Here is a 27,158-nt window from a genome sequence, read left to right on the forward strand (position 1 = left end):
GGAAGGTCTGAGGCCTGCCATGATTCCTGGTTCTCCCTGAGTTAGATATCTGGCAGGCAGCAGTTAGGGCATTATAGTTGTGCTGCTGGATGAAGATGTGGCAACGGTTGGCCAAGCTTCCTTCTTCTGATTGGGGTTCAGTGACCTCTATTGAAAATTGGACGTGAGTGAATATAAATATTTTTCCAGTACTTGCTGTTCAGGCTGGGGTGAGGAATGGCCCCTGAACAGAGAACGGATGAGTTGGTGCCTTCAAGAGGAAGGGAGAAGATTGAGGAGCGAATAAGTCATTACTGCAGTTTCAGGGTGTCACCAGGCTGATGATTTTGATACTTGTCAGAGGTTTATAATGTTAGTTTAGTATTGAGTTAGCTGATTTGAGCCAGGTCTGCAGTAGGGGAACTACAAAGCCCCACCCACTAGCCCCTGGGTTAATAGAGGGAAACTTGGTTAGGATTCCCACTCCTGATGGCTGTGCTGTGACCTTTGCTGGAAAGTGTGTGTGGGATTGGGTGAGGTCCCCTGCTGACGCTCATTGTCTAGGCTCACTTGTCAGAGCAATGGCCACTTGGGTGAGGTAACAAAATATACCTGGCTCCCATGGAACTGAGCCTTTGCAAAGGGTCAGTGCCTTCAGGACAGGAGGGAGGGAAGTTGGCAAGAGGAAAAACAATAATGTTTGTTAAATCCAGGAATCTCGAGGACAAAACGATAATGGGGCTTATGCCATTGGATTGTTGCAGATATGGGGTATGAAATACTTCCTTTGATAATGAAGAAGAAACGTATTGAAGGAAGGGAATGCAGAGGACTGCTGTGAAACTCTCGGGGTCGTGGTGACCATTAAGGCGGACTGTGTTTCTCTGAGTGTTGCTGTGTGTGTGCTTGCAGGTGTGGTATGCAGCATCATATGCAGACTTTGTGGAGCAGAAGATCCATGATATCTCCGAGGAGGAACGGAAAGGTGAGTGACTGCTTCTATGGCACAAATTGTAGGGTGAGCAAGCAGTGTCCTCTGTGCCAGCATGGCCTTCACACTGCTCTAGTTGAAGGAAAGAGCTTATATTGGAACATAGGAACAGGAGTAGGCCATTCAGCCCCTCGAGCCTGTTCCACCATTCAATGCAATCGTGGCTGATCTGCGATCTAACTCCATATACCTGCCTTTGGCCCATATGGTTAACAAAAAGTTATCAATCTCTGATTTAAAATTAACAATTGATCGAGCATCAATTGCTGCTTGCGGAAGAGAGTTGCAAACTTCTACCACCCTTTGTGTGTAGAAGTGTTTCCTAATTTCACTCCTGAAAGGCCTGGCTCTAATTTCTAGACTCTGCCCCCAGTCCTAGAATCCCCAACCAACGGAAATAGTTTCTCTCTATCTACCCTATCTGTTCCCCTTAATATCCTGAAAACTTCGATCAGACCACCCCTTACCCTTCTAAATTCTAGGGAATACAACCATAATTTGTGTAATCTCTCCTCGTAACTTAACCCTTGAAGTCCGGTTAAGTTACGGTTGCATCTTCAACGGCCCAAAGCACTTTACAGCCAATGGATTACTTTTGAAGTGTAGTCACTGTTGTTTTGTAGACAAACGTGGCAGCCATTTTGCACACTGCAAGGTCCAACAAACAGCAACTGTGATGTTGGTTGAGGGATAAATATTGGCCAGGACCTTGAGAGAAGTCTCTGCTCTTCTTTGTATACCGCTATAGGATCTTTTACTTCCACCTGAGCAGGCAGACGGGGTCTCAGTTTAACGCCTCAACTGCATTGAAGTAACAGCCTACATTATGTGCTTCCAGCAGTGAATCTTGAACCTACGACCTGACTCAGAGGTGAAAATGCTATCACTGAGCCAGATTGACACTTTAAAGTTCAGGATTTGTTGCTGCTTTCATCAGGTAAGACTAACTATCCTATAATTTCCTGGCTTATCCCTTTCCCCTTTCTTGGAAAGGGTGCAACATTTGTCATCCTCCAGTCTTTTGGCACAGTTCTTGTTGCCTATTATATTTGTAACATTATGGTTAGTGCCTCCGCTATCTTCTCACCAACCTCCTTCAATATTCCTGGATCCATACCTTCTGGGCCTGGGAACCTGTGCTCTTAGTTTAATTACATTTGTTAAAATTGAACACAATGTCCTTTTGAATATTTGTCTCCAGTGGTGGCACTTCCACACCTACCTCAAGTACTCCTAGAGCCCCACCTTCACCTTCCTCTAACAAAAAACTGAGGCGAAATGCTTACTGAGCACCTTTTCCATTTCCTTCATGTCTAAGTGGTGATGGGGAAGCCAGAAAATCATGGACTAATCAACCTTACTTCAGTTGTTGATAAACTGCTAGGGTCTGTAATACAGGGTGAAATTACTCAGCGCTGTAAGAGAAACGGGAGCTAATCCGGACCAGTCAGCACGGATTTCAAAAAAGCTGGTCGTCTTTAACCAATCTTTAAAGAAATAACAGGAGAGAAAAGAAGTTTAAATGGGTTTTCAGAAATCATGCGATAAGGTTACCACACAGGAGAGATGGTTGGAGGCAGAAGGCAAAGGGGAGGGGTAAAAGCAAGTTTCTCCGAATGTAAAGATCTGGTGAGTGGTGCTCCTATTCACTGTACACAAATATTCTGGATTTAAGAATTGAAGGAACAGTGTTGAAATTTGTTAACCATGCCAAATTATGGGACATGGCAAACTGTGACTAAGTTTGTGAAAGACTGCAGGAGGCCATAGACAGGCTAACGACAGATGCAGAAAATACCAAGTAATACTTTTTGGAAGTAAGAATAATGAAGGGAAATCCACAGTAAATGATAAAAGAAAGAACTTGAATTAATATTGCACCTTGTCCCATCCTAATGATGGCACCGAATGTTCACAACTAGTGGATGACTTTTGCGATGCAGTCATTTGTGCTACGTTGCCTTCGCAGTCGCCAATGTGCACACAGCCACGTGCCATAAACCATCCCTTAAATTACTGAATGAGTGACCAGATCATCTGTTTGAGGAAACACAAACATGAAGAAAGACTGGCGAAATTAGAACTGCTTTTATTAGAACCGAGATTAAGGGGTGATTTTATAGAACTGGTTCAAATGATAAAGGTAGAGTCGTTAGAAATCCAAAACAAATACTTTGTGTCTGTCTTCACGGAAGAAGACGCAAAAAACATCCCGGAAATAGTGGAGAACCAAGGGTCTAGCGAGAATGAGAAACTGAAAGAAATGAGTATTAGTAATAAGGTAGTACTGGAGAAATTAATGGGACCGAAAGCTGATCAATCCCCTGGACCTGATGGCCTACATCCTAGGGTTTTGAAAGAGTTGGCTGTAGAGATAGTGGATGCATTGGTTGTCATTTTCTATGGTATTTTGGATTCTAGAATGGTTCCTGTAGATTGGAAGGTAGCAAACGTAACCCCACTATTTAAGAAAGGTGGGAGAGAGAAAACGGGGAACTACAGACCAGTTAGCCTGACATCAGTAGTAGGGAAAATGCTAGAATCTATTATTAGGGACGTGGTAACAGGGCACTTACAGGATTTGGCAGAGTCAACACTGACTTAAGAAAGGGAAATCATGTTTGACAAACTGTTGGAGTTTTTTGAGGTTGTAACTAGCAGAATAGATAAGGGGGAACCAGTGAACGTGGTGTATTTGGATTTTCAGAAGGCATTCGATAAGGTGCCACACAAGAGGTTATTAAAAGAAATTAGGGCTCATGGGATTGGGGGTAATATACTAGCATGTATTGAGGATTGGTTAACGGACAGAAAACAGAGAGTAGGAATAAACGGGTCATTTTCGGGTTGGCAGGCTGTAACTACTGGGGTACCGCAAGGATCAGTGCTTGGGCCTCAGCTATTCACAATCTACATCAATGATTTGGATGAGGGGACCAAATGTAATATATCCAAGTTTGCTGATGGTACAAAGCTGGGTGGGAATGTAAGTTGCGAGGAGGATGCAAGGAGGCTTCAAGGGGATATAGACAGGCTGGATGAGTGGGCAAGAACATGGCAAATGGAATATAATGTGGGGAAATGTGAAGTTAACCACTTTGGTAGTAAAAATAGAAAAGCAGAATATTTTTTAATGGTGAGAGATTGGGAAATATTGGTGTCCTTGTACACGAATCATTGAAAGCTAACAGCAAGCAATTAGGAAAGCGAATGGTATGTTGGCCTTTATTACAAGAGGATTTGAGTAGAAGAGTAAAGATGTCTTGCTGCAATTATATAGGGCCCTGGTGAGACCACACCTGGAGTATTGTGGACAGTTTTGGTCTCTTTACCTAAGGAAGGATATACTTGCGATAAAGGAAGTGCAACGAAGGTTCACCAGACTGGTTCCTGGGATGGGGGGATTGTCCTATGAGAGATTGAGTAGACTAGCCCTATATTCTCTAGAGTTTAGAAGAATGAGAGGTGATCTCATTGAAACATACAAAATTCTTACAGGGCTTGACAGGGTAGATACAGGGAGAATGTTTCCCCTGGCTGGGGAGTCTAGAACCAGGGGTCACAGTCTCAGAATAAGGGGTCGGCCATTTAGGACTGAGATGAGAAATTTCTTCACTCAGAGGATGGTGAATCTTTGGAATTCTCTACCCCAGAGGACTGTGGAGGCTCCGCCGTTGAGTATGTTCAAGATAGAGATCGATAGATTTTTTGAATATTAAGGGAATCAAGGGATATGGGGATAGTTCAAGAATGTGGAGATGAGGTAGATGATCAGCCATGATCTTACTGAATGGCGGAACAGACTTGAAGGGTCAAATGTCCTACTCCTCCTATTTCTTATGTAAAATTCTCAGAGGTAATCCAAAAGTCCTCTATAGGCATATAAATAGAGGAGGGGTGGGGCCGATTAGGGACCAAAAAGGAGACCTATGCATGGAGGCAGAGGGTATGGCTGAGGTGCTAAATGAGTACTTGGCATTTGTCTTTACCAAGGAAGAAGATGCTGCCATAGACATAGTGAAGGAGGAGGTAGAGGAGATACTGGATGGGATAAAAATTGATAAAGAGTGGGTACTAGAAAGGCTGGCTGTCCTTAAAGTAAATAAGTCACCAGGACCAGATGGGATGCACCCTAGGATGCTGAGGGAAGTGAAGGAAGAAGCCACGGAGGTACTGGCCATAATCTTCCAATCCCCCTTACAAACTGGAGTGGTGCCAGAGGACTGAAGAATTGCAAATGTTACACCCTTGTTCAAAAAAGGTTGTGAAGATAAACCCAACAACTACAGGCCAGTCAGTTTAACCTCGGTAGTGGGGAAGCTTTTCGAAACAATAATCAGGGACAAAATTAACAGTCACTTGGACAAGTGTGGATTAATTAAGGAAAGCTAGCATGGATTTGTTAAAGGCAAATTGTGTTTAACCAACTTGATCGAGTTTTTTGATGAGGTAACAGAGGGTTGATGAGGGCACTGCGGTTGATGTGGTGTACATGAACTTCCAAGAGGTGTTTGATAAAGTGCCACACAATAGGCTTGCCAGCAAAGTTGAAGCCCATGGAATGAAAGGGACAGTGGCAGCATGGATATGAAATTGGCTAAGTGACAGGAAACAGAGAGTAGTGGTGAACGGTTGTTTTTCGGACTGGAGGAAGGTATACAGTGGTGTTCCCCAGGGGTCGATACTAGGACCACTGCTTTTCTTGATATATATTAATGACTTGGATGTGGGTGTACAGGGCACAATTTCAAAATTTGCAGATGAGACAAAACTTGGAAGTATAATGAACAGTGAGGAGGAGAGTGATAGACTTCAGGAGGACATAGACAGGCTGGTGAAAGGTGTGGACACGTGGCAGATGAAATTTGACGCAGAAAAGTACGAAGTGATACATTTTGGGAGAAAGAATGAAAAGTGGACATGTAAACTAAAGAGTACAATCCTAAAGGGGGTGCACGAAGAGAGACCTGAGGGGGTGTGTGCACAAATCGTTCAAGATGACAGGGCAGGTTGAGAAAGCAGTTAAAAAAGCTTACAGGATCCTTTTAAAGCCTCATTTTTGTTCTAAGCTCTATGTTAATTCACGGAATCCCAGCCTTTGACACCCGCCTTACTCCTAGTCCAAATGTATTTACTTTGCACCTTACTCGTCTCGTATTTATATATGCTTCCACTGCTGGTCCACAGTTTGATCTGGCATTTTTTTCAACCAATTAATCTGGTTTGTTCCCCTTTTATTCTGCTGAAATTCTGCTGAAATTCAGCGAACATCCAGCCGAACACCTTATATTTTGGACTCCTTTTTCTTTATCTGTTTTCAAGGCGGCTCTCGGTTATGGTAAATCCTTGGGTGTTCTCTTAACTTCTGGTCAATTGCTGGTTCTGTTTCACTACCTAGAACCAGATCGGGCACTGCATCCTTCCTGTTGGATTACGGAATCAGTCCTGGATATATTCTAAGAACCCCCTCCACATTCTACCACAAACCTTTGTCCTATCCCAGTCAACCATAGGATGGCTGAAGTCCTGCATTATTACTGTGGTCCTGCAAATTCTCTAAATTGCCTTCAAATCTCTTCCTCGATTTCTTTCGTATAATTTGATGGTCTGCAATAAATTCCCAAATGGCAACAGAAAGGGAAAATTTGCACAGCTATGGGGAAAGAGCGGGAGAGTGGACAAATTGGATAGCTCTTTCAAAGAGCCGGCACAGGCACGATGGGCTGAATGGCGGCCTCTTGTGCTGTCAGATTCTATTTAGTTCTCAGTCTTCAGCTAATTTCCAGTCCAGCCTCTTAAGAATTGTGACTCTACCTACCTAACTAGCTTAAATCCGGTCCCACTTTGCCAATCTAATGCGATAAATCCTTATTAAGTAAGTATACTATTCTCTTTACTCGCATTACTCAGATGATCATTATTTTTTTTCCTCCCACGGAGCCAGACCGTCAGACTCTGTTTTGGATAAGGCGCTGGTTAGGCCACAACTGGAGTATTGCATCCAGTTCTGGTCACCACACCTTAGGAAGGATGTGAAGGCCCTTGAGAGGGTGCAGAGGAGATTTACCTGAATGGTTCCAGGGATGGGGGGATCTGAACTACAAGGACAGGTTGGAGAAGCTGGATTTGTTTTCATTAGAGCAAAGGAGGTTGAGGGGTGATTTGATAGGTGTACAGGATTATGACTGGTTTGGATAGGCTAGACGGGGAAAGGCTGTCCCAATAAGAACATAAGAAATAGGAGCAGGAGTAGGCCAATCGGCCCCTCGAGCCTGCTCTGCCATTCAATAAGATCATGGCTGATCTGATCCTAACTGCCAATCTACTATCACAGAACCATCTCCTGAATCTAACAGAATTAGACACACGAAATAGGAGCAGGATCAGGCTACATGGCCCCTGGGCCCGCTCCGCGTCCCACAGGGCCATGACCGATCCGAACCTAGACTCATGTCCAAATTCCTGCCCGCTCCCCGTAACCCTTAATTCCCTTTACTTCTTGGAAACTGTCTATTTCTGTTTTAAATTTATGTAATGATGTAGCTTCTACAGCTTTTTGGGGCAGCATATTCCATGGACCTACCACCCTCTGAGTGAAGTAGTTCCTCCTCATCTCAGTTTTGAAAGAGCAGCCCCTTATTCTAAGACTATGCCCCCTAGTTCTAGTTTCACCCATCATCGGGGACATCTTCCCCGCATCCACCCGATCCAACCCCTTCACAATCTTATATGTTTCAATAAGATCGCCTCTCATTCTTCTGAACTCCAATGAGTAGAGTCCCAATCTACTCAACCTCTCCTCATATGTCCATCCCCTCATCCCCGGGATTAACCGAGTGAACCTTCTTTGTACTGACTCGAGAACAAGTATGTCCTTTCTTAAGTATGGACACCAAAACTGTACGCAGTATTCCAGGTGCGGTCTCACCAATACCTTGTACAACTGAAGCAATACCTCCCTATTTTTATATTCTATCCCCCTAGCAATGAAAGCCAACATTCCATTGGCCTTCTTAATCACTTGCTGCACCTGCATACTAACCTTTTGAGTTTCGTGCACCAGGACCCCCAGATCCCTTTGTACTTCAGTACTTTCCAGTTTCTTGCCATTAAGATAATAACTTGCTCTACGATTTTTCCTGCCAAAGTGCATAACCTCACACTTTCCAGTATTGTATTCCATCTGCCAAATCTCTGCCCACTTATTTAGCTTGTTTATGTCCCCTTGCAGGTTTTTTATGTCCTCCTCACTCACTACTTTCCCTCCCATCTTAGTATCATCTGCAAACTTTGATATGTTACACTCGGTCCCCTCCTCCAAATCGTTAATATAGATTGTAAAGAGTTGGGGACCCAGCACTGACCCCTGCGGAACACCACTTGTTACTGATTGCCAGTCCGAGAATGAACCATTTATCCCAACTCTCTGCCTTCTGTTAGATAGCCAATCCTCTATCCATGCCAGAATATTACCCCCAATCCTGTGATTTTTTATCTTAAGCAATAATCTTTTGTGTGGCACCTTGTCAAATGCCTTTTGGAAGTCTAAATACACTACGTCCACTGGTTCCCCTTTATCCACCCTATATGTTACTTCCTCAAAGAACTCCAGCAAATTTGTCAAACATGACTTCCCCTTCATAAAACCATGCTGACTTTGTCCGATTAAATTATGATTATCCAAATGTCCTGTTACTGTCTCCTTAATAATGGACTCCAAAATTTTACCTACCACAGATGTTAGGCTAACCGGTCTATAGTTTCCAGCCTTCTGTCTACTGCCCTTTTTAAATAAGGGTGTTACATTAGCAGTTTTCCAGTCTGCCGGGACCTTTGCCGAGTCCAGGGAGTTTTGGAAAATTATTACCAATGCATCCACAATCCCTACCGCCACTTCCCTCAAGACCCTAGGATGTAAGCCATCAGGTCCAGGTGATTTATCCGCCTTGAGTCCCATTATTTTACCGAGTACCACTTTCTTAGTGATTTTGATCGTGTTTAGCTCCTCCCCCCCTTTAGCCCCTGTTTGTCCAGTGTTGGGATATTCTTAGTGTCTTCTACTGTAAAGACTGATACAAAATACTCATTCAGTGTTTTTGCCATCTCCATATTTCCCACCATTAATTTCCCGGTCTCATCCTCTAAGGGACCAACATTTACTTTAGCCACCCTTTTTCTTTTTATATAACTATAAAAACTCTTACTATCTGTTTTTATATTTTTTGCTAGTTTACTTTCATAATCAATCTTTTTGTTATTTTTTGCTGTCTTTTAAAGTTTTCCCAATCCTCTATCCTCCCACTAGATTTGGCTACCTTATATGCCCTTGTTTTTAGTCGAATACTATCCTTAATTTCTTTACTTAGCCACGGATGGCTGTCTTTTCTTTTACACCCTTTTCTTCTCAGTGGAATAAATATTTTTTGGAAGTTGTAAAATAACTCCTTAAATGTACACCACTGATCATGTATCGTCTTACCCTTTAATATATTTTCCCAATCCAGTCTACTCCATTCCGCTCTCATACCTTCATAGTCTCCTTTATTCAAGCTTAGCACGCTTGTTTGAGATCCAACCTTCTCACCCTCTAATTGAATATGAAGGGGATCCTTTACTAGGACATTTTTAATTAATCCTGTCTCGTTACACAGGACCAGATCTAAGGTTGCTTGCCCCCTGGTCGGTTCAGTTACATACTGCTCAAGAAACCCATCCCTAATACACTCAATGAATTCATCCTCAAGGCAGCCCTGCCCAATTTGATTTGTCCAATTAATATGATAGTTAAAATCCCCCATAATTATAGATGTTCCCTTATTACAAGCCTCAACTATTTCCTGATTGATACTCCGTCCAACAGAGTTGCAACTGTTCGGAGGCCTATAGACTACGCCCACTAGTGTTTTTTTCCCCTTATTATTCCTTATCTCCACCCAAACTGTTTCATTATCCTGATCTTTTGACCCAATATCATTTCTCTGTATTACAGTGATTCCTTCCTTTATTAACATAGCCTCCCCTTCCTTCCTGCCTGTCCTTCCTGATCGTTAAATAACCTGGTATGTTTAATTCCCAGGCATTGTCACCCTGCAGCCACGTTTCTGTAATGGCCACAAGATCATACCCATATGTAGTTATTTGTGCCATTAACTCGTCTATTTTGTTACGAATGCTACGTGCATTCAGATTGAGAACTTTGAAATATGTTTTGTGACACTTAGTTCCTGCTTTTGCCCTTTTTATTACTTTACCTTTTACTCCATACCTTCTGCCCCTTCCTGACACACTCTGGTTTTTAATTTCCCCACTGCTACCTAATCTATGACCTTCTCTGTTGTCATTTTTATTATTTGTTCTCTAGGAACCTCCCCCCCACTGGTTAGTTTAAAGCCCTCTCTACAGCCCTAGTTATATGATCCGCCAGGACTCTAGTCCCAGCACTGGCCAAGTGAAGCCCGTCCCAACGGAACAGCTCCCTCCTGCCCCAGTACTGGTGCCAGTGTCCCAGGAAGCAAAACCCATTTCTCCCACACCAGTCTTTGAGCCACACATTTAACTCTCTAATTTTATTTGTCCAAGCCAAATTCGCTCGTGGCTCAGGTAATAATCCAGAGATTATTACCCTTGTGGTTCTGCTTTTTAATTTGGCCCCTAGCTGCTCAAACTCCCTCAGCAGAACCTCCTTCCTTGTCCTATCTATGTCGTTGGTACCAACATGGACCATGACAACTGGATCCTCCCCCTCCAAGTTTCTCTCCAGTCCAGAGGAGATGTCCTTAACCCTGGCACCGGGCAGGCAACACAGCCTTCGGGACTCTCGCTCTCGGCTGCAAAGAACTCTATCTATCCCCCTAACGATATTATCCCCTACCACTGCAACATTTCTTTTAACTCCCCCCACTTGAATGGCCCCCCGCTCCACGGTGCTGTGGCCAGGTTGCTCATCCTCCCCGCAGTCCCTGTTCCCATCCTCACCGGGAGTAAGAGCCTCGAACCTGTTGGACAAGTGCAAGGGCTGCGGCTCCTCCAACACTACCTCCTGGATCCCCGTACCTGCCTCACTTCTAGTCACACCATCCTGACCCTGGCCACGGACTACATCTGAATTAATTAATCTAATTGGTGTGAATACCTCCTGATACACAGAGTCCAGGTAACTCTCCCCCTCCCTGATGTGTCTCAGTGTTTGAAGCTCGGACTCCAGCTCTTCAACACGGAGCCGGAATTCCTCGAGCAGCCAACACTTACTGCAAATGTGATCACCGTGAGCATCAATGGTGTCCACCAGCTCCCACATATTGCAGCAGCAACACATCACCTGATTTCCCATTCTATGTAATTAATTAAATTTGATATTTTTAAATACCCTCTGTCCCGATTCTAGATGATGAATATCGCACCTTAGAAACTATAAACCAAAGAGATTTAAGCTTAAAAAGGGAGAAACACTTACCAACCAATCACTTACCCGCTTTCTGGTGACGTCACACTTGGATTACTTTTTACCTCTCTCCCTCCCTCCGAGTTCCCAGACTGGCGATTGGTAAGTCTTACCTGGTCTCTGGGACTTTTATAGCCCCGCTGCTGCCGCTGAATTCCCGCCGACGCACTGAGGCCATACCTGGTCTCTGGGACTTTTATAGCCCCGCTGCTGAATTCCTGCCGACGCAATGAGGCCTTACCTGGTCTCTGGGACTTTTATAGCCCCGCTGCTGCCGCTGAAACACCCGCCGACGCCGAATAGTTGATGGTACAAGGACCAGGGGATACAGATTTAAGGTTTTGGGCAAGAGATACAGGGGGGTTGTGAGGAAAAAATGTTCAAGTGGTGAGGACCTGGAACTCGCTGCGACGGAAGTGGTGGAAGCGGAGACACTCAATGTTTTCAAGGGGAGACTGGATAGGCACTTGAGGGAAATATACTTGCAGGGCTTTGGGGATAGAGCGAGGGAATGGGACTTACTGGATTGCTCTGCAGAGAGCTGGCGTGGACTCGATGGGCCGAATGGCCTCCTTCTGTGCTGTTATAACTCTATGACTAAAGGAAGAACTGAAGATAGGTTAAGGAGGAGAAGTCATTCGGACCATTAACGTTAAAATATTGGATCTGTTGGATCCAGAGGTCTTTCAGCCTCTTGCTGTTCCTCAACAGACATAGACATAGAACATTTAAATCTGACAGAGTTCTCTCAGGATCTCCCACGGATGGATCAATTGCTGAAGGAGATTGTGATCAGCATTGTCTGGTTTCAGTGATCGATACAAGAAAAACCTGTCATGATTGTGTAGCTGGGACAAGTATGATCTCCTGATCCCATGTTGCAAAAGCCCAAGTGCCCATGCTGTGGAGTCAGGTAGCTTTTCCCCAGCTGAAGAAAGCTTGTTCTCTTCGTCATGTTGCATTTCTTGTTCAATAATTGGAATTATCCTCTGGTTTCTCTTCATTAGAGTCCTTACAACCTTTCATATTGCCAACTAGCAAGTCTGTTTTTATTTCAGGATTTTCTTGGGAAAATCGGCTGTGTGCCCGGGCTGACAAATCTCCTTAAGTATCAACAGAAATGATGCTTTCTTTATTAGGACATAAGAACATAAGAAATAGGAGCAGGAGTAGGCCATTCGGCCCCTCGAGCCTGTTCGGCCATTCAATAGGATCATGGCTGATCTGATCTTGGCCTCAACTCCACTTTCCTGCCCGCTCCCCACACCCCTCGACTCCCCATAGCTCAAACACCTGTCTACCTCCGCCTTGAATATATTCAATGACCCAGCCTCTACAGCTCCAAAGATTCACGACCCTCTGAGAGAAGAAATTCCTCCTCATCTCCGTCTTAAATGGGCGGCCCCTTATTCTGAAACTATGCCCCCTCATTCTAGATTCCCCCACAAGGGGAAACATCCACTCAGCATCTACTCTGTCGAGCCCCCTCAGAATCTTATATGTTTCAATAAGATCACCTCTCATTCTTCTAAACTCAAATGAGTATAGGCCCAATCTGCTCAACCTTTCCTCATAAGACAACCCTTCCATCCCAGGAATCAACTGCGTGAACCTTCTCTGAACTGCCTCCAAAGCAAGTATATCCTTCCTTAAATAAGGAGACCAAAACTGTATGCAGTGCACCAGGTGCGGTCTCACCAACGCCCTGTACAGTTGTAGCAAGACTTCCCGACTTTAATACTCCATCCCCCTTGCAATAAAGGCCAACATTCCATTTGCCTTCCTAATTACTTGCTGTACCTGCTTGCCAACTTTTTGTGTTTCATGTACGAGGTGCCCCAGATCCTTCTGCACTCTCTCTCTCCATTTAAATAATATTTTGCTTTTCTATTCTTCCTTCCAAAGTGGATAACCTCACATTTTCCCACATTATACTCCATCTGCCACTCTCTGCAGCCACTTCTTTCCCCACATTATACTCCCTCTGCCACTATCTCTGCAGCCACTTCTTTTCCCACATTATACTCCCTCTGCCACTCTCTGCAGCCACTTCTTTCCCCACATTCTCCAAAGATGTGCGGGTTAGGTTGATTGACTATGATAAATTGACCCTTAGTGTTAGGGGGATTAAATACGTGGGGTTACGGGGATATGTGTTGGTGTAGGGGTTACGGGGATTGGGTGGGATATGTGTCGGTGCAGGCTCGATGGGCCGAAATGGCCTCTATCTGCATTGTGGGGATTCTGTGTGTGATTATACTCCCTCTGCCACTCTCTGCAGCCACTTCTTTCCCCACATTATACTCCCTCTGCCACTCCCTGCAGCCACTTCTTTCCCCACATTATACTCCATCTGCCACTATCTCTGCAGCCACTTCTTTTAAGACCATAGGATGCAGACCATCAGGTCCAGGGGACTTGTCAGCCTTTAGTCCCATTAGTTTGCCGAGTACCTTTTCTCTAGGGATAGTGATTGTTTTAAGTTCCTCCCTTTTGCCCCTTGATTATCTAATTTTATTGGGATGCTTCTAGTGTCTTCTACCGTGAAGACCGATACAAAATATTTGTTCAAAGTCTTTGCCATTTCCTTGTTTCCCATTATTAATTCCCCAGTCTCATCTTCAAAGGGAGCAACGTTTACTTTAGCTACTCTCTTCCTTTTTATATAGTTGTAGAAGCTCTTACTGTCTTTTTTCATATTTCTTGCTAGTTTACTCATAATCTATTTTCTCCCTCTTTATTTTTTTAGTCATCCTTTGTTGGTTTATAAAAATTTCCCAATCCTCTGGCCTACCACTAATCTTCGCAACATTGTATGCCTTTTCTTTCAATTTGATACCATCCTTAACTTCCTTAATTAGCCACGGATGGTTCATCTTTCTAGTAGTCTTTCTTTCTCACTGGAATATATCTTTGTTGAGAGTTATGAAATATCTCCTTAAAAGCCTGCCTCTGCTTATCTACTGCCTTACCTTTTTAATCTATTTTCCCAGTCCACTTTAGCCAACTTTGTCTTCATACCCTTGTAATTGCCTTTATTTAAGTTTAAGACACTAGTTTCAGACCCAAGTTTCTCACCCTCAAACTGAATGTGAAATTCTATCATGTTATGATTACACTTTCCTAGAGGATCCTTTACTATGAGATCATTAATTAATCCTGTCTCAGTACACATTACCAGACCTGAAATAGCCTGTTCCCTGGTTGGTTCCACAACGTATTGTTCTAAGAAACCGTCCTGAATACACTCTAGGAACTCATCCTCAAGGCTACCTTTGCCAATTTGATTTGTCCAATCTATATGAAGATTAAAATCGCCCTTGATGATTGCAGTACCTTTCTTACAAGCCCCCATTATTTATTGATTTATACTCTGTCCTACAGCTACTGTTAAGGGGGCCTATAGACTACTCCCACCAGTGACTTCTTTCCCTTATTATTTCTTATCTCCACTCAAACTGATTCTACATCTTGATCTTTCGAGCCAAGATCATTTCTCACTACTGTACTGATCTCATCCTTTATTAACAGAGCTACCCCACCTTCTTTTCCTTTCTGCCTACCCTTCCGAAATGTTAATTCAGTTCCCAGCCTTGGTCACCTTGCAACCACGTCTCTGTAATGGCGATCAGATCATATCCATTTATTTCTATTTGTGCCGTCAATTCATCTCTCTCATTACGAATGCTGCATGCATTCAGATAAAGAACCTTTAATTTTGTCTTTTTACCATTTTCCCCTACTCTGACTCTATTTGCTGGTACACTCTTATGTTTGTATGTGCAGGACAGGATCATTATTGGTCTGGTTACAGGCTCAGCAACAAAAAGGGCTCTGTTTGATTTATTTGGCAACAGCCATTGACCAACCTCATCCTCTCTAGGCGATTATATCAGAAATCTAGAACGCTGGCAAAACCAGAGAGGGGCTGAGGCATAGACTTGGAATGTACACTCAAAATGATGGTGTGGCCCCACTGGGCAGTCACTGACCTGTGTAATACATTGGGACAGAGGTTTTAAATACTGTTGTATATAATAGTTTATTCACCATTGCTGATGGGCACAATTGATGCATAAAACCCTCATTGGCAAAACATGACACAGCTGCCAGGTCCATTTGTCTTGGGTTTTCCAAATGCTTTGTGAAGGGCATCTGACCTAATACCCCATTCTTTATTAAAACCAAAAGCTCGTTCAAGGTGCTGGAGAATGGACCTCTTTCCATTTCAGGTACCCAATGCTCTCCCAAGTCAGGTGTAGCTCGGCCAGATGCAGGGTAAAGCCGCCTCTACTTTGCCCCTACAGTAGTCTAGAAGATCACCTCCTACTGCATAATTTTTTAATATCTCTGATAAGGTGTTGTTTAACAGGCTTAAAATTGAAGCATGCAGTTTGAGAGAATGGATAAGCAGTTGGTTAAAGGACAAGAAATGGAGAGTAGTGGTTAAGGATGTTTTACAAACTGGAGGCTGTAAACAATGTTTTCCCCAGGCGTACTGGGACAGTTACTCTTCTCAATGTGTACATATGTGTGTAAGTGATCTGGACTTGGGTATGGGGCGCAATATCAATATTTGCAAACAATGCAAAAATGGGGAGCATGAGTTTTTGTTTAAAAATGAGAATATAGGATCCCAGGGTTTATCAATAGGGATCGAGAGTATAAAAGCCAAGCAGTAACACAAAACCTGCACAAATCATTGGCAGCTTTAGGCTCCTTAATTTAGAAAGGGTGTCAAGACCATGGAGAGCGTACAGAGGATACTCAGTAAGATGATCACAGGGATGAGATGCTTTAGTTTTGAGGAGAGACTAGAGAAGCTGGGACTTTTATCGATTAAAGCAAAGAAGGTTAGGAGGAGATCTGATGGAGGTGTTCAAAATTATAGGGAGGTTTTGATGAGATAAATAGGGGAAAGCTATTTCCACTGGTCAGTAAATCGGTAACCACAGGGCCTGAATTTAATGTCATCACTAAGAGAATGAAGAGAGGTTAGCAGAATTTTTTTTTATGCTGTGTGTTATTAAAACATGAAATACCCTACCAGGAGCAATGGAGGTGTGGAGGGAACTGAGTCCATAATCGCTTTTACAGGCAGAATGGATAAATATTTAAACAAGACAACATTAAAAGGGATTGGGGAAAGGGCAGGGATTTGGGACTAGGTATGAATGCCGCTTTCAGAGAGCTGACTGGCCTCCTGTGCTATAAAAATCAGTGATTTTAGCCTCTGAATGAGCGTGCCAATTAATGCCAGATTAGAAACCGTTTTGTGCAGCAGGCCTGTGATGAATAGAAACTGGATTAGGACTGCCCAAGTCATTTTTGTATAAAGCCATTGCAGCAAGCGAATAAAGACTTTCATCTCCTGGGTCTGGATAGAGTTTGAAGTAAGACCCCAGAGGTGAAAGGTGAGCGTTGACACAGTTCCATGTCCCGTATCAAAATCAAACAGCAAAAAAGGCACAAGAAAGACAGCCACCCATGTCAGGAGTCGCTGATTGGGCTGCTCTCTGTTGGACATTGCTGAGTACTCACAGGCATGGTGTGGAGCCGAGAACCCCTGGGAGCAAGTTACTTTAGAAACGAGTTTGCGCTGAGGACATATTGGCATCAATTGCTATTGAATATTATATACGCCCGAGGGAGAAAACTCTTGGGTTAGCAAAACGGCAATGGTCCTGTCATGGAGACTCCCCAGACAGACAAATTCTGGTCATTCAGAAATGTGTACCGTGGTTCCAGTGTGTACCAGTCGTCTTTCAGAGTAACCACAAATACAGTGTAAAACCAAATGGAAAATGCCTCTGAGCAAAGAACTGGAAGGACCCCCAAAACTACCAGGGAAGGTGGTGTAATAAATTTGATCTATACTCTGCCCCCCACAGTGGCGGATAGAAATGGTTCTTCTCCACACCCGATTCTCTGGCAGCACCTTGCTCAGAGATACTGATACAGTCCTCTTCAGAAGAGAAGTTTGAGAAAGCTGCTGAGCTTGTGTTGTTCCTTGGTCAGTATGTGTTGGGGTCAGGATCTTTTAATCCCTTGTTATTCTCATTCTTGCCCCTACAGTCACAGGTGGGTTCCACCCTGGAAGGTAGTCAGATTTCAGGGACAGATCAGTCTCGAAGAATGGCAGAGTGCTTTGCATAAAGGGTTCAACTCCCTAAACAGGCCCATTCATACATGCTCCCTCCTGCAGGGGGAATGGCTGGACCACCATGGCCAGTGGGTCTACAAGGAATTACTAGAATCTTACTCCAGCCTACAAGGGGAGGAGGATCACCGCAACCAAAGCTTTGCTCCAACCTTCATATTCTCTCTTCGGGGCCCCAACTGCAGAGCCCTTCCTCCAGATCTCGCATAGGTCACAGCAAGTAACTTTCAAGAGGTTTCTCATGCCTTCCTGAATGTGGCGTGCTGAGAGTCCTGGGGTGATAATTGTTAGATATGCAATGTGTTCCCAAAGTAGATTGAGATCACAGAATCTGCTGGATGTTGCTGGAGCATTGTGTAATATCCCAGCTGCTTATCCTCCTGTTTTCTTTTCTGTTCTGATTATGGGTAATCTACCATGCAAGGGTTAAACTGGAGTTCCCCAATCATAGCTCCAAATGCATGGATACACTTGGACAACAAACTTGCTTACAAGTGTTTACACTCGGATAGTTCCACAGATACAGTCACTGGTTAACAGCCCCATTGTACTCAACTGTTGCAGCTTTTTGAGGAACATGTGCAGCTTACTGTGGACAGCAGCCCATACCTTGGACTCCAGGGCAAGATTGTAGCTTTTTACATTGTTATGCAGAATTGCATGGTTATGTCTAGCAATATTCCCAACTGCAGCAACCACTGTTTGATGGGAAGGATTTTTTTTGCTGGATAAGTTGAGGAATTGCCAGAAGCAGCAGAAAATCTGAGGAACAATTTCGAGGATAGCCAAGAAAAAGCAAGCCTCCCTCGTAAAGTCGCTGCTCAGTTAGTACCATGGCGCCTCCTGGGGTTTTCAAGGTCTGTACGCAAGAATGGCTCAAAACACCTAGAGCCTTCCCTGGCTCCACAGCAATGACTGTCTGGTTTCTGCCCTCATGCCCCCCAACTTCCTTCCCACTGCTTACTTGAGAGCCAGGTATGACGTACAGAAGTTTGTGACAAAGAGTCTTGACAAATGCAAGGGCTTTCGAGATAGTCGGAAATGCTGTCCACTTTCTGGGCACAATGCCTAACTTTCATAGGTTACTCCAATCATATCATTTATGGGTCCCTACCATGAAAACTGCTGATCATATTACTAACATCAGGTAAATTTGAAAAGTTCATTCTGAGCAAAAAGAACAGGCTGTCACTCCAGATATTTTGTAATTGTCAAGAAGACAAGGAACTCGTCCCAAGGCTTGAGCTTAGGATTTTAAAGCGTTATGAGCAGAAAAAGTTCAAAATGGTCACACTGCCTCCCATTATTCAGCAGGTATACCTAGAGGACTGGTGATAATACCAACTCCCATGTCACCATATGGGTCTGTCATTGAGCATTTCTGAGGTTCCGTTCCTTTCACAGTTGAGGAGCCAACATTGCATTGGAATCCAGAAATGCTCCAATTGATAACTTGCTATTGAAAGGTGAAGGTGTTCGAATTGGGTCTCCCTCTAACTTGCTCAGTTCATGCAGGACACCCACTAATGAGGTTTCTAATACAAGGTGCAATGGTGTTTAACAAAGTACGTTAGTCGAATTCAGTGTAATGTCCCTCACATTCTGCAATACTTCCAACACTTTTTCAGTGTCTGCTTAAAAGCCAGCTGTATTCACATTCATGCCATGGCTGTTTTGGTCTTTCATGACTCCTTTGTGTTTGGTTTATTGATTGATCACCCATTGCTGTTCTAAACAGTTTACATAAGTCAGATGTTGTGTCCCATTTAGCCTTCACAGGATCTTAACTGTGAACCTTAATTTAATTCTTCACAAGTTAATGTATCTGCTGTTTGATCCTCTTTGTTCTAAGTTTGAGAGTTGATTTCACGAGGCAGGTACGTATAGACCCTGAGTTACAGGCAGGGCTTTTCTGCTTCTGTGCTTCGCCAGCACACCATTTACTGCCCGTTAAAGTGAAGTGGAAAACAGTGGCCATTGTTATGTACAAAACAATTTTGGAAAATGCAATGGCTGTTTCTTTGCTACGGTGCAAAGACATAAGGCAAAGCAGTTATCAAGTAATAGATAGATAAATGAATGGTTGAGTGCAATTGGCAGGAATTCTGGTGCTCGGTTCTATGGCTGAATCCTGGGTACCCCTCGGGATCCAATTAATTTGCACAGATGCCACAAGAAGTAATCTTTACACTTTTACTAAATATCTGGAATGCACTACCTGAAGCAGATTCCATCGGAACTTTCAAAATGCAATTGAATCATAGAATCATAGAAAGTTACAGCACGGAAGGAGGCCATTTCGGCCCACCGTGTCCGCGCCGGCCAACAAAGAGCTATCCAGCCTAATCCCACTTCCCAGCTCTTGGTCCGTAGCCCTGCAGGTTACAGCATCCCAAGGGCACATCCAAGTACTTTTTAAATGTGGTTAGGGTTCCTGCCTCTACCACCCTTTCAGGCAGTGAGTTCCAGACCCCCATAACCCTCTGGGTGAAGAAATTTCCCTTCAAATCCACCAATTACTTTAAATCTATGCCCCCTGGTTTTTGACCCCTCTGCTAAGGGAAATCGGTCCTTTCTATCCACTCATAATTTTGTACACCTCAATCAGGCCTCCCCTCAGCCTCCTCTGTTCCAAGGAAAACAGACCCAGCCTATCCAGTCTTTCCTCATAGCTAAGATTCTCTACTCTCGGCAACATCCTTGTAAATCTCCTCTGTACCCTCTCTAGTGCAATCACATCTTTCCTGTAATGTGGTGACCAGAACTGCACGCAGTACTCTAGCTGAGGCCTAACTTGTGTTCTTTACAGTTGAAGCATAACCCCCCTGCTCTTGTATTGTATGTCATGCTAATAAAGGCAAGCATTCCGTATGCCTTCTTAACCACCTTATCTACCTGGCCTGCTACCTTCAGGGATCTGTGGACGTGCACTCCAAGGTCCCTTTGTTCCTCTACACTACTCAGTGTCCTACCATTCAATGTGTATTCCCATTCCTTGTTAGCCCTCCCCAAATGCATTACCTCACACTTCTCCGGATTGAATTCCATTTCCCACAGTTCTGCCCACCTGACCAATTTATTGATATCTTCCTACAGCTTCCTCCTTCAGTATCAACCACACAGCCGATTTTAGTATCATCTGCAAACTTCTTAATCATACCCCCTATATTCAAGTCTAGATCATTGATATATACCACAAAAAGCAAGGGACCTAGTACTGAGCCCTGCAGAACCCCACTGGAAACAGCCTTCCGGTCACAAAAACACCCATCAACCATTACCCTCTACTTCCTGTCTCCGAGCCAGTTTTGAATCCAACTTGACACTTTGCCCTGGATCCCATGGGCTTTTAAGTTTGTGACCAGTCTGCCACGTGGAACCTTATAAAAAGCCTTGCTAAAGTCCATATACACTACATCAAACGCACTACCCTCATCTACCCTCCTTGTTACCTCCTCAAAAAATTCAACCAAGTTTGTCAGACACGATCTTCCCTTAACAAATCCATGCTGACTATCCTTGATTAATCCGTGTCTTTCTAAATGAAGATTTATCCTGTCCTTCATAAATCTTTCCAATAGTTTTCCCACCACCGAGGCTAGGCTGACTGGCCTGTAATTACTCGGTCTATCCTTTTCTCCCTTTTTAAACAAGGGTACTACATTAGCAGTCCTCCAGCACCACACCTGAAGCCAGAGAGGATTGAAAAATGATGGTCAGGGCATCTGCTATTTCCTCTTTTGCTTCGCTTAGCAGCCTGGGATACATTTCATCCGGGCCTGGGCATTTATCCACTTTTAAAGCTGCTAAACCCCTTAATACTTCCTCATGTCCATGAAGAGGACTAATTTGCAGGGTTATGGGGAAAAAGCTGGGCCGTAGGACTAAATTTCAAAGAGCCGGCACAGGTACAGTGGGCTCAACGGACTCCTGTGTTGTAAGATTCTGTGATTCTACTACTGTCTAGATTTGACTGTTGTAACACAATCACGTCTTTGGTGGGTCTCTCCTGGCAATTGGAGTTAATGTGCTACTGAAAGAGTGTTGCATTGATTGATGAGACGTTAAACTGAGACCTTGTCTGCCTGTTGAGGTTTTACAAGATCCCATGGCACTATTTGAAGAGCAGGTAGTTCTTCCTGGTGTTCTGCCAAGATTTATCCCTCAACCAACATCACTAAAGCAGATTATCTGCTTATTATCTCATTGTTGTTTGTGGGGCCTTGTGCAGAAATTAACTGCCATGTTTGCCTATGTTACAACAGTGACTACATGTCAAAATAATTAATGGACTGTGAAGCACTTTGCGACATCCTAATGACATGAACGTCACTATAAATGCAAGTACTTTCTCTTTTTGTTGATATATTCTGTGCAGTGCTGTATACCAGCTGCATGGGATTACCAAAAGATTACTGACTATGGAGAATAATCTAATCTGTGTACTCCCGGCATGTTAATTGGGACTAATTCCTCCAGCCCTGAGCTCCTTTCCATAATACTAAAAGTATTGCATGTACACAGGACCCTGGTAGCTTTGTTAGACCTCCCTGTCACTCACTGGAGACACAGAGACAGATTAGTTTAAGGCGATTAGATAGTAGGGACCGATATCTATGTCCCCTCACTGCCAAAATCCATTATTCTATTACAATTAATCCTGTTGCAAATTGAGAAACTTGGTGTCAGGGGTTCTGAGTGATTTATACTCTCCCACCCCAGGCGGAGGGCACTGACCCAGACCTTGTGCATGCCTCACTGTAGCAATTACTGGCCTCATTGATTTCCTTGCTTTGTATACATGGTTAGTTTCCAGCGAGAGATTTTGTCCATCCACAAAAAATATTTCGTATCCAGCATTTTATTCTGGTTCCATTCTTGTGTGACGCCCTCAGTGTTATTGTTCTGATCAGTACAGATCTCAGTGTTATCTCTAAGTCTGTGTTTTTTAAGATAGATTCTTTTAAAATAAAAATAGGATGGCCAGCAGAGTGACATTTCCCCTTTAAAAATTAGATTTGTTGTCCACTTTCCGACAGAATATTAATGTAATTTTCTCGTTGACAGTCACTAAAGTGTTTTCTATTTGTTTCTTTCTCAGTTCTACGAGACCAGGAAAAAAACTGGCCCTGCTACGAGTGCAACCGTCGCTTCACCAGCTCCGAGCAGCTTCAGCAACATCTCAACATGCACGACGAGAAGCTGGACTACTTCAGCAGGTACAGCCATGAATGCATATGGAGTCACCGCACCCACTCCCAGCTATCTGTTGCCCTCTCTCTCTGTCTCGCGCGCTCTGTCCCTCGCCCGCGCGCTCTGTCCCTCGCCCGCGCGCTCTTCCATTAAAACAAAAGAATCAGGAGCAGGCCTTCAAGCCTGCTCCGCCATTGAAATAGATCATGGCTGATCTTCGACCTCAACTCCACTTTCCCGCCCAATCCCCATATCCCTTGATTCCCCTAGATTCCAAGCCAATTCCTTATCCAAGCTGCCACTGACCCACCTATTCCATGAGCCTCAATTTTGTTAACCAGCCTTCTGTGTGGTACTTTGTCAAATGCCTTCCTAAAATCCATGTAGACAACATCCACTGCATTCCCTTCATCAATCCTCCCTGTTACTTCATCAAAAAATTCAATTAGATTAGTCAAACATGATCTGCCTTTTACAATTCCGTGTTGGCTCTCCTTAATTAGCTTAAACCTCTCCAAGTGCCCGTTAATTTTTTCCTTGATTATTGTTTCTAAAACTTTACCCACCACTGATGTTAAACTGACCAGACTGTAGTTACTAGGATTGTCCTTGCACCCTTTCTTGAACAACGGTGTCATATTTGCCACTTTCCAATCCTCAGGCACCTCCCCCGCATCTAGGGAAGATTGGACAATTATGGCAATCCGTTCCGCTATCTCCTCCCCCAATTCCCTTAGCAGCCTGGGATGCAAGCCATCTGGACCAGGCGACTTATCCACTCTAAGCATACCCAGCCTTTCTAGTACATCCTGTCTATCAATTTTCACCCCTTCCATTGCTGCTACCTTTTCCACTTCTACGATATTTTGTCAGCATCCACCTCCTTAGTAAACACCGATACAGAGTACTCATTGAATATTCTAGCCTTTCCCCGCGCATCTAAGCATATATCTAATAGGCCCCACCCCGCCTCTTACTACCCGCTTACTGTTTACATGCCGGTAGAAGATTTTTGGGTTCCCATTTATGTTAACCGCCATTCTACTCTCATATTCTCTCTTTGCTAATCTTATTTTCATTTTAACATCCCCTCTCAACTTATTGTACTTGGTCTGGTTCTCCCTTGAAGAATTCACCTGACATTCATTATGCACCCTCTTTTTTTGTTTCATCATCTTCTCAATCGCCCTCGTCATCCAAGGAGCCCTTACTTTGGTTCCCTTACCTTTCCCTCTTGTTGGAATGTACCTAGCCTGTACTTGGACCATCGCCTCCTTAAAGTTCCGTTACAGTTTTCCCTGTCGGTCTTTGGTTCCATTTTACCCTGGCTAGATCCTTTTGCACCCCATTGACGTTAGCCCTATTCCAGTTTAGAAGTTCCACTCTAGATTGTTCTTTGCTCCTCTTCATTGCTAATCTAAATCTTATGATACGATGATCACTCGTACCCAAGTGTTCTCCCGCAAACACTTGGTCGACCTGGCCCACCTCATTCCCCAGCACCAGATCCAGCAATGCCCCCTTCCTAGTTGGGCCAAGAACATAGTGGTCAAGGAAATTCTCCTGAATTCCTCCCTTTACCCAAGCATTATCCCAATCGATATTTGGGTAATTAAAGTCCCCCAATATCTCTGCGATTTCCCTGCAGATTTGCTCCTCTACCTCCCTCTCACTATTTGGAGGCCTGTAGAATACCCCCAATAGCGTGATCATACCCTTTTTGCTCCTCAACTCTAACCAAATGGATTCTGTCCTTGTCCCCTCAAGAACATCCTCCCTTTCCAACACTACAATGTCTGCCTTAATCAGCACTGCCACCCCACCTCCCTTTTTTCCTTCCCTATCTTTTCTGAACACCTTGTACCCTTGAATATTAAGTGTCCAGACCTCACCGTTTTTAAGCCATGTTTCCAGTATTGCCACAACATCATATTGCCACACGGCTAATTGTGCTTGTAGCTCACCAACCTTATTCACCACACTTTGTGCGTTTACGTACATGCATTCTAAACCCAGTTTTGAATTTTTCATAGTCTTTCTTAGTCTGCTCCTATCTAATATGGTACTGCTTCCGTCTCTAGTACTGTCCAACACACTCTCTCTTTTATGCACCTTATTCCTCTTTTCTACTCCTATATGCTGGTGCCCATCCCCCTGCCAAGCTAGTTTAAACCCTCCCCAACAGCACTAGCAAACCTTCCCGCGAGAATATTGGTCCTGTTTCTGTTGAGGTGTAACCCGTCCGGCTTGTACAGGTCCCACCTCCCCCAGAAATGGTCCCAATGCCTCAGGAATCTAAAGCCCTCCCTCCTGCACCATCTCTCCAGCCACACATTCATCTGTTCTATTCTCCTATTCCTGTACTCGCTAGCACGTGGCATGGGAGTAATCCGGAGATTACTACCTTTTGAGGTCCTGCTTTTTAATCTCTCTCTTCGCTCCCTAAACTCTGCCTGCAGGACCTCAACCCTCTTTCTACCTATGTCGTTGGTACCGATATGGACAACGACCTCTGGCTATTCACCCTCCCCCCTCAGAGTGTCCTGCAGTAGCTCAGTGACATCCGTGACCCTGGCACCAGGGAGGCAATGTACCATCCTGGAGTCACGTCACAGCCACAGAAACGCCTGTCTGCTCCCCTAACTATCGAATCCCCTACCACTATTGCTCTTCCACTCTCTTTCCCCTCTTTCACCAGCCCCCCCGGCCCCCCATGCAGCTGAGCCACCTGTGGTGCTGTGGACTTGACTCTGGCTGCACTCCCTAGAGGAACCATCGCCCTCACCAGTAGAGTCATAGAGTTATACAGCACGGATAGAGGCCCTTCGGCCCATCGTGTCCGCGCCGGCCATCAAGCCCTGTCTAATCTAATCCCATATTCCAGCATTTGGTCCGTAGCCTTGTATGCTATGGCATTTCAAGTGCTCATCCAAATGCTTCTTAAATGTTGTGAGGGTTCCTGCCTCCACAACCCTTTCAGGCAGTGAGTTCCAGACTCCAACCACCCTCTGGGTGAAAAAGTTCTTTCTCAAATCCCCTCTAAACCTCCCGCCCTTTACCTTGAATCTATGCCCCCTAGTTATTGACCCTTCTACTAAGGGAAAAAGCTCCTCAGTATCCATCCTATCTATGCCCCTCATAATTTTGTACACCTCAATCATGTCCCCCCTCAGCCTCCTCTGCTCCAAGGAAAACAAACCCAATCTGCCCAGTCTCTCTTCATAGCTGAAGCACTCCAGCCCTGGTAACATCCTGGTGAATCTCCTCTGCACCCTCTCCAAAGCGTTCACATCCTTCCTGTAGTGTGGCGACCAGAACTGCACACAGTATTCCAGCTGTGGCCTAACCAGTGTTTTATACAGCTCCATCATAACCTCCTTGATCTTATTTTCTATGCCTCGGCTAATGAAGGCAAGTATCCCATATGCCTTTTTTTACCACCTTATCCACCTGTTCCGCCGCCTTCAGGGATCTGTGTACTTGCACACCCAGATCCCTCTGACCCTCCGTCTTGCCTAGGGTCTTACCATTCATTGTGTATTCCCTTGCCTTGTTAGTCTCCCTAAAGTGCATCACCTCGCACTTTTCCGGGTTAAATTCCATTTGCCACTGTTCCGCCCATCTGACCAACCCATCTATATCGTCCTGCAGACTGAGGCTACCCTCCTCGCTATTTACCACCCTACCAATTTTTGTATCATCCGCGAACTTACTGATCATACCTTTTACATTCATATCCAAGTCATTAATGTAGACCACAAACAGCAAGGGACCCAGCACCGATCCCTGTGGTACCCCACTGGCCACAGGCTTCCAGTCACAAAAACAACCTTCGACCATCACCCTCTGCCTTCTGCCACTAAGCCAGTTTTGTATCCAATGTGCCAAGGCACCCTGGATTCCATGGGCTCTTACCTTCTTGACCAGTCTCCTGTGCGGGACTTTATCGAAGGCCTTACTGAAATCCATGTATACCACATCCACTGCGTTACCCTCATCCACACACCTAGTCACCCCCTCAAAAAATTCAATCAAATTAGTCAGACATGATCTTCCCTTGACAAAGCCATGTTGACTATCCCTGATTAATCCTTGCCTCTCCAAGTGGAGACTGATTTTGTCCCTCAGAATTTTTTCCAATAATTTTCCTACCACTGATGTTAGGCTCACTGGCCTGTAGTTCCCCGATTCTTCCCTACTTCCCTTCTTGAATAATGGTACTACATTAGCAGTTCTCCAGTCCTCTGGCACATCCCCTGTGGCCAGAGAGGTCCTGAATATATGAGTTAGAGCCCCCGCAATCTCTTCCTTTGCCTCACACAGCAGCCTGGGATACATTTCGTCCGGGCCTGGGGATTTATCCATTTTTAGGCCTGCTAAAACCGCCAATACCT

The 27,158-nt window shown here is 44.4% G+C and overlaps 1 protein-coding gene across 4 annotated transcripts in view; it reads left to right on the forward strand.

The window, feature by feature from the left end:
* The window catches only part of prdm10 (PR domain containing 10), a 159,873-nt gene that overhangs the window by 104,441 nt on the left and 28,274 nt on the right, over positions 1–27,158 (forward strand). For all 4 annotated transcript variants that reach the window (XM_085968193.1, XM_085968195.1, XM_085968192.1 and 1 more), the window contains exons 9-10: positions 892–964; positions 22,673–22,790. In XM_085968193.1, the coding sequence (XP_085824319.1) occupies positions 892–964; positions 22,673–22,790 (191 nt within the window). The remainder of the gene's footprint in view (positions 1–891; positions 965–22,672; positions 22,791–27,158) is intronic.

This window comes from Somniosus microcephalus, chromosome 26 (genome assembly GCF_052327205.1).
Source record: "Somniosus microcephalus isolate GS21.2 chromosome 26, FLI_Smic_1.0, whole genome shotgun sequence".
Lineage (NCBI taxonomy): Eukaryota > Metazoa > Chordata > Chondrichthyes > Squaliformes > Somniosidae > Somniosus > Somniosus microcephalus.